This window comes from Chanodichthys erythropterus, chromosome 12 (assembly GCF_024489055.1).
Source record: "Chanodichthys erythropterus isolate Z2021 chromosome 12, ASM2448905v1, whole genome shotgun sequence".
In the NCBI taxonomy this organism is placed as follows: domain Eukaryota; kingdom Metazoa; phylum Chordata; class Actinopteri; order Cypriniformes; family Xenocyprididae; genus Chanodichthys; species Chanodichthys erythropterus.
Window position 1 is genome coordinate 32,015,059 of NC_090232.1, and position 12,609 is coordinate 32,027,667.

The window sequence follows — 12,609 nt, forward strand, 5'->3', positions numbered from 1 at the left end:
ATGAGCAAGCTGTTTCTAACAGAGAATATATTTGTGTCTCCTCATTTAATGTGATTGCCCATCTTCAAGAGTCTCTCAATGAGCAACTCTTTTAGCGATATGAACATGGCCACTTTAAAATATGTAGTTGTGAAGACAAATTCCCCATGACATGGGGCCTTTCTTTAAAAGCCTCAACCCCAGTTCACAGCAATCATCATGGGAGAGATCGAGGGAGATGTGGCATGTTTTCAAGTCGACAGAAAGCTCTTGGAATGATTTAGCAAACACTTTGACCACTAGCTTCACTAATCTTTAGCCAGACACAGACTGTAGAGAGAGAGAATGAGTGAGCCCTTATGTTACTGTCTAGGATGGTAAATAACTTCTACATGATGATTTTAATGCAACAGTCTTCTGGGTCCTACCCACTTATAATGACATAATTTAGCACTGCCAGGTGAATGCTAATGCCAGACATGCTTCACATCAAATCTGCTATTGACCTCATCCTGGCTACTGGGTGAAGTTACAATATTAAATGAGAAACACTGTATGCTTTCCACACAAATCTGGACGAGGGGTGGGGGTGGGGGGTTACGTAACAAGCTCTTGATGAGAGGAGGTCATATGAGATTACTCACAACTCTCCAGCTGCATTATGCACGTCTGAACATCCATGGGGAAATTCTTCAGATCCATTGGACAAGACAGTGTCAGTGTCAATCTAAAAATTGAATGGGAAAAAAGTATTGATTTTATTAATCATATACACACCTTTTGTTTCTAATAAACAGTAGAAAACATAAGAAAATTATAAATGTAAATGCAATCCTGTGTACCTTTTTTGAATGTGTAATGTGAAAATCCACGGCTCAGACAAAGAAAGGAATTAAAGAGGAGGGCTTTGAGCATCTGAAGCTGCTTGAGTGATGGGATTTCTGAACTGGGCTACTAAAGCAGAGGAGAGACGAGTCTGACAGCCACAGATTGGCCATGTTTTAATTACACTCTTTCTCCCTCAGGGCACCACGTGAATTTCAGTCAGAGTGAATCCTCTGTCGTCTCACATCTGCGCAGCTTTCCGTCATATCTACTCAAAAGCCTGACATAATTTACCCCTCACTTTTAACTCCAGCACTTCCCATCAACCCTCATGCTGCCACAATGATGTTGTCTTCCTATAGTTTCACTGCAGTGATTGATGTTGAATGACATTGTTTATCCTACCATTCGTTGAGGGATTAGTTACATTTTAGGGTTCAAAGGGAAATTATATTAAATGACTCAAGTCTGTGTCAGCTGAGATACAGGATTGTTGATTGACATTTTCAGAAGCTAGTGCAGCAGTTATTTTCATCAGTGTTGGGGTATCGCATTACAAGTAACTTGAGTTACGTAATCAGTTCTGTCAGGACCACTATCGTCAAATATGTTTGATAACGCATAGGGTTTGTATTGGCAGTATGGTTCTGTTCTGGGCAAGAACTCCTTGCGCATCCATGCAGCCTAGCATGGATAAGAGCAGGGAGAGCAGCAATAAACCCCCTAGGGTAAACAGAACAGGACCAACATATGCAGATATAATGTATGTATGTATATGTCAATAATTTAACATGTACACATATTTCAAGAATTAGTCTGATTCAGGGGAATAATAATGGCAATCCTGACTGAAGAGAGGAGGAGCTGGGGATGGAGGAGGGTAATTAGCTCCTGAGAAATGCAACAGCTGCTGATAATGCTGATGAGCTTATATATAGATGCTGTGATAGGTGTCGTATTCCTATAGGTAGACGTAAGTCACCTGGGAGTCAGCTGATGCGAGCTTGACTGACGTGACCTGCCAGAACTGACGCTACCGCTGGATATTACTTTTTTCAATTTACAACGAAATATCTAAGTTACTTTTTCACATTTACTGACTGACTCACTAAATGTGAATTACTCATCTCACTTGCACATAAACATTCAGTATTCCTCAAATGAATAAATACAGTGAAATTCAATCTCAGAATTTTACGCAATCCTGTAATAATTAACTATATTAAATTACACTATATGTATTTAATCTCACTTTATTAACAGTCTTGTTGACTGTCAATGACCTAATTCATACTAATAAGCAAAAATTGCTTTATATTTAGAAATACATCTATTCTTCTTTAATCCAGAATGGCAGCACAGCTAAAAGGTTTGTTTGAGCTGCGCCCTCTACTGTACAGGCGTAAACATACATTTCATACAGCCTGAGGCTTATCCATTTCACTTTTGATGTGAAAGAGCCTTAACATTTGCCAAAAATAGAACTTTTTTTGTTGTTGTTCTTAAAAAACAAACAAGCAAGCCCAGCCCAGGTGAGAAAAAGTAACAGAAAAGTAATGTAACGCATTTCTTTTCATAAAAAGAAAGATAAAAAAATGCATTACTTTTAAAAGTTACTTTCCCCAATACTGATTTTCATAGTATTCATAAAATGTCAGTCATTGTAAAAAAACAAAAACAAAAGATAAGTGTGTGAATTTTAAATGGATGCAGTGTTCAATTACATTTCAGTAAAACAATATAATTTTGTGACATTTTATTTATTTATTGATCGATAGATGACGTCAAGTACTGAAACTCTCAGCTACTTAGTTATGCTTTCCATGTCCAATGGTTATTCTGACTGGTGCTGAAGAGTCTCACCTGATTGAATAGAGGACATTTCCATTTTTGAATATTCTCAATAGCTTGTTGTCAGTGGTGACCTCATGGAAGTGCGCTCCCTTCTCGTTGGCGAAGAACAGATCAGGCTTCCAAATGGAGTCTAACATAGAGGGATCTAGGTCCAGGGAGTCATCTGGGTACTCGCTGTAAGCTAACCGAGGGTCATTCCACTGCTGCCGGAGGAATATGTTCACTCTGTAATCCTAAGAGAAAGTGCTTAACATTAGTCAAGGCAAATGGCACATGAGAGGTAAAACAGGCCTCTCTGCCAGTTTTAAATCAGACATAATGGGCATTTTCATGTACAAGCATGCACAGGCACTGGAATTAGAAATGGAAATGAGCATCATTACTTCAATTTATGGTACAGTAAAATGCTGTCTGTGATTTACACGTTCAATGTACTGCTATTTACATTTGTAGTTTTCACAGTTGAATAAATTGAATTGAACAGGTTGTGACAAGCCATGGAGTTTAGCCAATTGTTACATTGGCAACTGTTATAAAGGATAAAATATCTTAGAAATTTAGCAATGTTATGCATCCAAAAGGTTAATTCTCCAGTCTAATTAGTGGGCATGTAGAAACTCAATCATCAGTCTGGGGTGTGTTTTCCAAAGTCAACCATCATCGCAAGTTATGTCGTTACCAATAGAATTCAATGGAACTTGTGACCTTAGTTGGCTAACGATGCTTTTGAGAAACGCACCCCAGATCTGTTCTGGCCTGCTGTGTATGTTGTGAAACGTGACAGACAAGGAAGCAAAATGCTTTTTTAAAGGATGCTAGAATATATTAAAGGTGCCGTAGAACGTGTTTTCAAAAGATGTAATATAAGTCTAAGGTGTCCCTTGAATGTGTCTGTGAAGTTTCAGCTCAAAATACTCCATAGATTTTTTTTTAATTCATTTTTTTAACTGCCTATTTTGGGGCATCATTAAATATGCGCCGATTCAGGCTGCAGCCCCTTTAAATCTCGTGCTCCCCACAACCCGAGCTTGCGACTGCCTTAAACAGCGTAAACAAAGTTCACACAGCTAATATAACCCTCAAAATTGATCTTTACAAAGTGTTCGTCATGCAACATGTCTAATCACATAAGTATGGTATTTATTTGGATGTTTACTTTTGATTACATTTGACTAAAGCTAACATTACACACTGCTGGAGAGATTTATAAAGAATTGTGTTTATGAATTATACAGACTGCAAGTGTTTAAAAATGAAAATAACGACAGTTTTGTCTCCGTGAATACAGTAAGAAATGATGGTAATTTTAACCACATTTAACAGTACATTAGCAACATGCTAACGAAACATTTAGAAAGACAATTTACAAATATCACTAAAAAATATCATGGATCATGTCAGTTATTATTGGTCCATCTGCCATTTTTCGCTATTGTCCTTGCTTGCTTACCTAGTCTGATGATTCAGCTGTGCACATCCAGACGTCCTGCCCTTGTGTAATGCCTTGAACATGAGCTGGCATATGCAAATATTGGGGTCATACATATTAATGATCCTGACTGTTATGTACCAGTCGGTGTTATGTTGAGATTCACCTGTTCTTCGGAGGTCTTTTAAACAAACGTGATTTATATAAGAAGGAGCAAACAATGGTGTTTGTCATTTCCATGTACTGAACTCTTGTTATTCAACTATGTCAAGGTAAATTTAATTTTTAATTCTAGGGCACTTTTAAAACTATATATGTGCATGTCTGAGAAACAGGATCTTTTTTCTCTTTGTCAATTTGACATACCACAGACATGCCATTACATGTGCCTTCAGACACAGCCCACAGTCCATATTAAATTAAAATTCTGAGGAGAAAATCTTATACAGTTTTATTTATATATGCCATAATTTTCATGATATTTGCCTAGAAGCCTGGCAGAATTGCATGAGTAATGAAGACAAAACGTTAATGAACCTCAAAAATAAGCTTGGAGACAGAGTTACAATAATTTGAAACTAATAAAAGCTGAAGTAAATGTTAAAAACGCATCCAAGGAGAGATTGGAACTTCTGCTTTTTGACTACAATAGTTTTATGTTCAGAATTTTAAGAATATACTATGTCTAGTCAGACTGAATTTGCCTGAAAGCGAAAAGATGAGCAGCCACTAATAATGAATGGAAGGTGACAGCGCGTGGGTGATATAATTTGTTAGGCAGCAAGGCGGATGGAGAACTGTGTGGTTTTCATATCTTATCTGTGTCTTTCTAAAACACTTGAAGAACTTCATTAGAAGGTGTGTGTGTCTGAGTGCATGAGTGGTGGGATATGGAAAGGAAGTTCTGCTCATGTAGTTCCACATGGAAAATAGGTGTAACACGGTTAGTGACAAGGCAAACCTTAACTGTGTCAGATCTGCCACTTATCAGCAGTCATACAAAGGCTGAGGATGGAGAATGGCGATCACCAGAAACAGGAAAGCATCAGTGTTCTGCTCCACTTCCCAAAACATCTAACTGCAGTGGTTTGTTGACAGAAACATAGCTGACGCTCACAGATTACAGATCACCGAATTGGCCAACATCTCAGCTGAAGAAGCATGGCTTACTCTCATTATAGATGTCACACCACTTCTTTGTCAATCTCTTGCCCGCTTTGTCATCAACTTAGCGGCTAATTCTGTCCTCTGCACATTTCTTTGCGGTTGGTGTGGAGGAGCTCAACTGAACCCGTGCAACGCATCTGCGATTGCTCAACCCGCTGCAGGCCTTCAGTGGCTCCATGGCAATCTCCACACATCTGCTCTATGATTGCCTACTCGAGCGGGACTCAATGGCTTTGAGGGGGGAATCTACGCCAGTGCCAACAAGCCAGCGATTAATCACATCTCCATATTTCAGCGTCTTCTGTAACAGTCAGATAGCCCTGTAAATACATTCACTGCTTTGGTGGTGACTATTGAAACACTCATGTTGTCAGCATAACTGTTGGCAATTCTAAGCCTGCATGTTGTCAGCATATGCCAAAATGAGCAATGGCACAAAAAAAAAAAATAAAGTGTCACTTACAAGCAAAAATCAAGTTTCACACCAGTCCAGACATGCAAAACCACTCCTCGACATGGAAATGGAATTTTGCTTCACCATCGTGACTCCACTTTATGAAGCTGCTGATAATCTTCAGATTATCGTTCTTATCAGTTGGTGTACAGAACTGGGCTGCTCAGATCATCACATGGACTGGCAGATGTGTCAGGATTCTGAAAGACCAAAGCATAATCTATCTGTATGGAGACATGTTCAACAACAACCCCTTAAGATGTTGTTTTGAAACAGAAACTACTTGAGGTTAGACCTTCATAACCTCATTATCGGACAATAAAGAAATTGTGGATTATAGCAGTGGATCATCAGAGCATCCCTTCGATGTATAGATATTTCAGTCCTTTGATTTTCTTTCATTTTAGAGAACAATTTAAGTGGCATATGAAGTAATATAAATGGTGTCACTTGTCATTAGCCGTCTGGGAACTGAGGATTGTCCGGAATAATGTTCTGTTAATGCAGTGTCCTTTGTTCCTGGATGTTAGGATTATCCCATGGCCCTAATGCTGAGGGAAAGTGATCTCTAAGGGCCAGATGGGCAGGGAATCTAGGAAGGGTTAATCCGTATGTAACATATGGGGAAGCATATCTACAGAGAATTCCTTTCCATGGCATTTCACCCTTTTCTTCACCCTTTCAGTAAAAACAAGGACAAATCTTAAGGAAGTTGTTTACTGTAACACTGTGATTTATACTGTGAATCAGAAAGTTGAGAACATATCCAGATGTTTATTGTGAACACATTTAACAATGTGTTTTTAAGATTTTAATGTGAGTGTAGTTAACTGATTTGACCACTAACTTTGAATATAAGTTGAAAAAGAAAAATCTTTATAAATCAAATTTAAGGGTGTTTTTACACCTGGATCATTTTATTCCCTAGCTTATGCCAATTTCGACAATGTGTTTTTCGCTACTCCTTCTACAAATTTGTCCAAAATCGTCTCAGATGATCTTTGGACCGAGCCGCATAGAAATGACTGAACAGATTTTTTATATATGCTACCGTTCCTGAGATATTTGTCTCTGAATGTGACCTTGCTTGTGTTTGTTGTCTTATGTTAGTTAGCTTAGCAAGCTAATTGCTTACCATACTAACCAGTTGCCATTCTTTCTAATCTGGATCTTCAGCTATCAGGTTAACCATAGGCTTCATTAGCATGAAGTTAGCTTAGCATGCTAATCTGGTTAACATGCTAAGTAATGTTTTTTTTTTTTTTTTTTTTTTTTTTTTTTTTTTTTTGTGCTCATTCTCACTCTAAAAGTTCTTTTCAGCAAGCTGGTAAATGTGCATCCTCAAGTAGCTGTAGTGTAAAGCCAGATGCCTGATGAGCACCTTACCCAAAGACTGTAGCTCATGAAATTACTCGGGTCAGCATTGTACTGATTATTCTTGCATTAGAAATAAAATGTTTATTATTATTATTCATGCTGTGTTCTTTTTAATTTAAACTTCTGTACATTCTGAGTTCATTCTCACCCATCATTCTGAACCAGCTGTTTTTCATGCATTGCGCTATAGCATGATGAGCTGCTGAATGATCTATCTATTAACCCTTAAACAGGCAAGAGTGGAAAATGATAAGCAAAAAATATTTTCATGATATTTTTTATATCATCTGAGCTTAAGTAAAACATATCCAAAAGAATTTTTGAAATATTTGATATATTTTGGATTTTATGAGTTGTGACTCCCAGGTCACGTTGCCTGATTAGGGTATAAAAAAAGGACCAAGTCATTAATCTGTTAACTGTTACTGGCCTACTTGCCACTGCATGCTTAAAACAATTATATCCTATGCTTTACCTGATGTAATGTTGACAAATTATATATCATTCAAAAGCTTACGAACTCAAGATTCAGCCTGTGAAAACCATTTTGAAATCGGACCTTGCTTTACCATAAAAATGGTACTTTAATTTCTTTTAGCAAGCTCCTCACCTAGTGGGTGGTGTCAGGTTTTGTATTACACAATTTATTTGAACTACTTTATAAAAAAAAAAAAAACTCTAATCTTGACAAAACACATATCATTGGAAAGTTCTGAGTCTCACGGTCCCATCTGCCAACTGTTTTTTGATATTGAGACTGAAATGTATAAATTTGATACAGGAGAATGCATTAAAAAAACACCCAGTGGCTATTTTTGGTACAACGCCTAAAAATCTCATGGGAAGTTACATTTTGTGATATTAAATTAAAATTTAGAACACAAATTGGTTAGACATATGACTTTGATTTGATAGTAATTTTAGAGTAAAACTTATTTTGTAAAATATACATTTTATATAAAACATTTACAGTACAGTCCAAAAGTTTGGAACCACTAAGATTTTTAATGTTTTTAAAAGAAGTTTCGTCTGCTCACCAAGGCTACATTTATTTAATTAAAAATACAGTAAAAACAGTAATATTGTGAAATATTATTAAAATTTAAAATAACTGTGTACTATTTAAATATATTTGACAAAGTAATTTATTCCTGTGATGCAAAGCTGAATTTTCAGCATCGTTGCTCCAGTCTTCAGTGTCACATGATCCTTCAGAAATCATTCTATTATGCTGATCTGCTGCTCAAGAAACATTTATGATTATTTTCAATGTTGAAAACAGTTGTGTACTTTTTTTTCAGGATTCCTTGATGAATAGAAAGTTCAAAAGAACAGCATTTATCTGAAATACAAAGCTTATGTAGCATTATACACTACCATTCAAAAGTTTGGGGTCAGTAAGAATTTTTATTTTTATTTTTTTGAAAAGAAATTAAAGAAATTAATACTTTTATTCAGCAAGGATGCATTAAAATCAATCAAAAGTGGCAGTAAAGACATTTATAATGTTACAAAAGATTAGATTTCAGATAAACACTGTTCTTTTGAACTTTCTATTCATCAAATAATCCTGAAAAAAAATATTGTACACAAATATTTTGTACAATTGTACACATTAAATGTTTCTTGAGCAGCAAATCAGCATGATTTCTGAAGGATCATGTGACACTGAAGACTGGAGTAACGATGCTGAAAATTCAGCTTTGCATCACAGGAATAAATTACTTTGTCAAATATATTCAAATAGAAAAAAGTTATTTTAAATTGTGATAATATTTCACAATATTACTGTTTTTACTGTATTTTTAATTAAATAAATGTAGCCTTGGTGGGCAGACGAAACTTCTTTTAAAAACATTAAAAATCTAAGTGGTTCCAAACTTTTGGACTGGACTGTAGAGTACATTTGATTTACAGTAAATATAATCATTTTTTGAAGTTACTTTTTCTTTAAAAAAAAAAAAAAACAAGACCAAACTTGTCTAAAACATTCTTAAATGACAACCATTTAAATTTAGTGTAGTGTTACGTATATTCTCAAAAAAGGGAGCAACAGTTTTTTTAAATATAACATGCAGTGCATTTTTTTTTAAAAAAATTCTTTATTTTGAGTTCATTTCCAAATGACCTACTGAACTTCAGCAAGTGTGTGAATGCACATCTGCCCAATGGCACAACAGGATGAGTGACAGACACATGACCTAGAGATTGTGGGATTGAATCTTGTGTGAGATAGCTTTATACAATTGTGTTTAATTTTAATTCCTTTATTATCCAAGTAAGCATTGTACTAATCTGTATTTCTCTTGGATTAGACACAAGTGTTTTTTTTTATTATTTATTCTGTGTTTATTCTCATCTGACCTTTTGTTCATTTTGAGTTCATTCTCACCCATACTTCTGAACCAGCTGTATTTCATGTTCATTCAATTGATGCAGTTTTTTCTCTTCCTGCTCCGTATTAGGCTACAGCCCCTTCAGGTGCTGCTTGCAGCTATATTTATTATTCACTTCTATAAGTAAATAATTTTTTTTTTTTATTCCTTTTGACATTTAAAAATCAGAACTAATCTTATTGACCTTGACATACAGTCTATATTTCTGTCAAATCACTTCCTATTTTATCTATTTCTCATCACATGACAACAAAATTGATTACTTTGTGTTGGTGAAAAATCATTGATTAGACTATAATTTGGCATATAAAATGTTTTAATCCAATCCATCACAGAAGAGGTGTGTTCAGGACAATGTCTGTATGAGTAGCATTTTAAATGTATTTTTGAATTAATGAACCTGGACCAAAAAAAAAAAAAAAAAAAAAAAAAAAGTGTCATGCCATTGAAGCTTCTTACTTTTTTCAAAGCCCAGCTGTGACCTGGATCACAAAGAACAGTTTGTTGACTTGAGTGAATGTCAAGAGACTTGTACCCTCCTTGAAGGAAAGAATATTTCTGAAGAGAGGTCCACTCTGAGTGAGGAAAAGGCTCTGGCAAAAGCACAGTCTCTTCAGACATAATTATTTCAGAGTGAGTGTGCCATCTCACAGCGCATAACTTATTCAGAGCAAGCACAGGGATGAAGGCGACAAGGCACTCTCAGTAAAGGGATGTGATGAGCATTTGAACATTCACAGAGAGGAATGTTGGGACACTTGTGCAGATAAGTTAAAAGGACATCTCCTTGTTCCTGTGTGTAGATCCATGTTGTAATGGGTGAAATCCCAAATGTGTGTGGCTGTCTGCAGAGTATGATGTGACCAAACATAAAAAAAAAAACGGAAAAAAAAAAACTATGTGCAACATACACAGAGTTCCGTTGCTGAGCACACCTGGAGCCTTTCTATTCAACCGTGGTGGCATATAATGGACAAACAAGGTCCCTACAGGGATGAACTGCACAAGTAAGAACAATAACTGCCTTCTGCCTCTCACTTGCTGATTCCCTGGAGGATTAAAGATATGGCTACCTATATACAAACAATCCAGACCCTAGACCCAGATCTATCTATCTATCTATCTATCTATCTATCTATCTATCTATCTATCTATCTATCTATCTATCTATCTATCTATCTATCTATCTATCTATCTATCTATCTATCTATCTATCTATCTATCTATCTATCTATCTATCTATCTATCTATCTATCTATCTATCTATCTATCTATCTATCTATCTATCTATCTATCTATCTATCTATTTTTAAAGGGGCATTAACATATATATATATATATATATATATATATATATATATATATATATATATATATATATATATATATATATATATATATATATATATATATATATATATATATATATATATATATATATGACAAAATGTCTTGCTTGGTAATATATGAAAAACTTCCAAAGGTAAGATTCGTTAGTGATATTTGAAGAAAATAAATAAATAAATAAATAATATATATATATATATATATATATATATATATATATATATATATATATATATATATATATATATATACTGTATATCACTTTTACCTTGAAAAATACATTTTAAAGGGGTTTTAAAGGGCTCATGAATGCTTCCTGAGATGCACTTATAATTTTTACATCAAAAAATTTAGACATAAAAAGTCATTTTCTATCTAATTTTCTTCCTTAGATTTGAACACCATTTTAAAATGGCCAGGTCTCAGGATTCCAGTGTAAACGGCCATTTCTGTGATTGGGTAACATCTTGCATATGAAATAAGTATTACATGCAGAACACTTTTGAAAACTTTTACTGTGTTTTTCACATTACAGCTTCTGAGAGCATTGTAGCATTGTATCACAGTCATGTCTGGTGAGTGCACAAATGTAATGATCTTGCAGCTGCAACTCGATTGCATTCACAAATGTTTTCACCATAACTAACACAGTGCTAATACAACGTAAATAAGATATTCATTGAGCAGTGTAGACAGTGTCATTGATTATAACAGAAGTTCTGACAAGAGTGCAGAATGCAGTGCTTGCGCAATTGATCATTTAAGTAACAGTGGATTTCCATGCTACTAAGATGAACATTGTGAAGTTGACCATTTAGTCACTGACTTGCTTTGTTGATGCATAAACAGCAATAAGCAAATGTCTGACTGTACTGATCACAGATTATGTTGCTGCACTATTTCTGCATCCATATATTTCTGTAAAAGTCTTTTTGCAAAACCTGCTTTAAATTTTGACTATAATTTACAAAAGAATCCACAGTGAAATGAACCGGACAAACAAACTGCTATACAGTATATATTTATAGGGGTAGAGTTAATGTAAAGGGACAGAGTATATAGTTTGTACAGTAAAAAAAAACCAAACAACTCTTATAGAGAGTTCCAGTAAACAACATATGCCAAGCACTTCATAAATGACATTTTCCCATATTCCGTGACATAATTTAAACTATTTTCTCCTTATAACCAATTATCAATTCCTTTACTATGAGCTAATTAAACAATAAAAATTGTGTTAATTACAGTGAAAACTCACTATTTTTATATAGCCTATTAACAATGTAGAAACTACAGTATATTAACTATGAATTAACTATAAACTAATAGTTTGTTAATGATTTGTAAATACTTTAATACTGTTCTTACTATAGTGCTACCAAATAGAGTGTTAGCAGACAGTCTGCTAATACTCAAATGAAAGTTAGTTGACATGTAGGTGCAACTTATGTTACTTATAGTCATCAGAATGTCTAAAGGGGACTGTCAAAATAAAGTGTTACCGACCGAATTTTCATGTATTAATTGCTTTTTTTATTGCCAACAGTTTGTAATTATACTTAAAAAAAAACAAGACCTTCCCTGACTTCATAGGTTGTGTAATGCCTGTACTTCATCTTTACTTCATCTGTTGACGTGATGCTGGTGAGTGGCAGAGCTGGTGCAAACATATCCATATCGCTATGATCAGATGCTTTTTTTAACTGCTGCTTTCTCACTGCTGTCAATTTTGTTATGTTTATTTTGTCATTGAGAGGAAAACATATTTACATATTCATCTA

General features: G+C 34.9%; 1 protein-coding gene across 2 annotated transcripts in view; it reads right to left on the reverse strand.

The window, feature by feature from the left end:
* The window catches only part of glra3 (glycine receptor, alpha 3), a 62,566-nt gene that overhangs the window by 19,894 nt on the left and 30,063 nt on the right, over window positions 1–12,609 (reverse strand). For both annotated transcript variants that reach the window (XM_067403486.1, XM_067403485.1), the window contains exons 4-5: window positions 2,668–2,891; window positions 624–706 (exon numbers count right to left, since the gene is read on the reverse strand). In XM_067403486.1, the coding sequence (XP_067259587.1) occupies window positions 624–706; window positions 2,668–2,891 (307 nt within the window). The remainder of the gene's footprint in view (window positions 1–623; window positions 707–2,667; window positions 2,892–12,609) is intronic.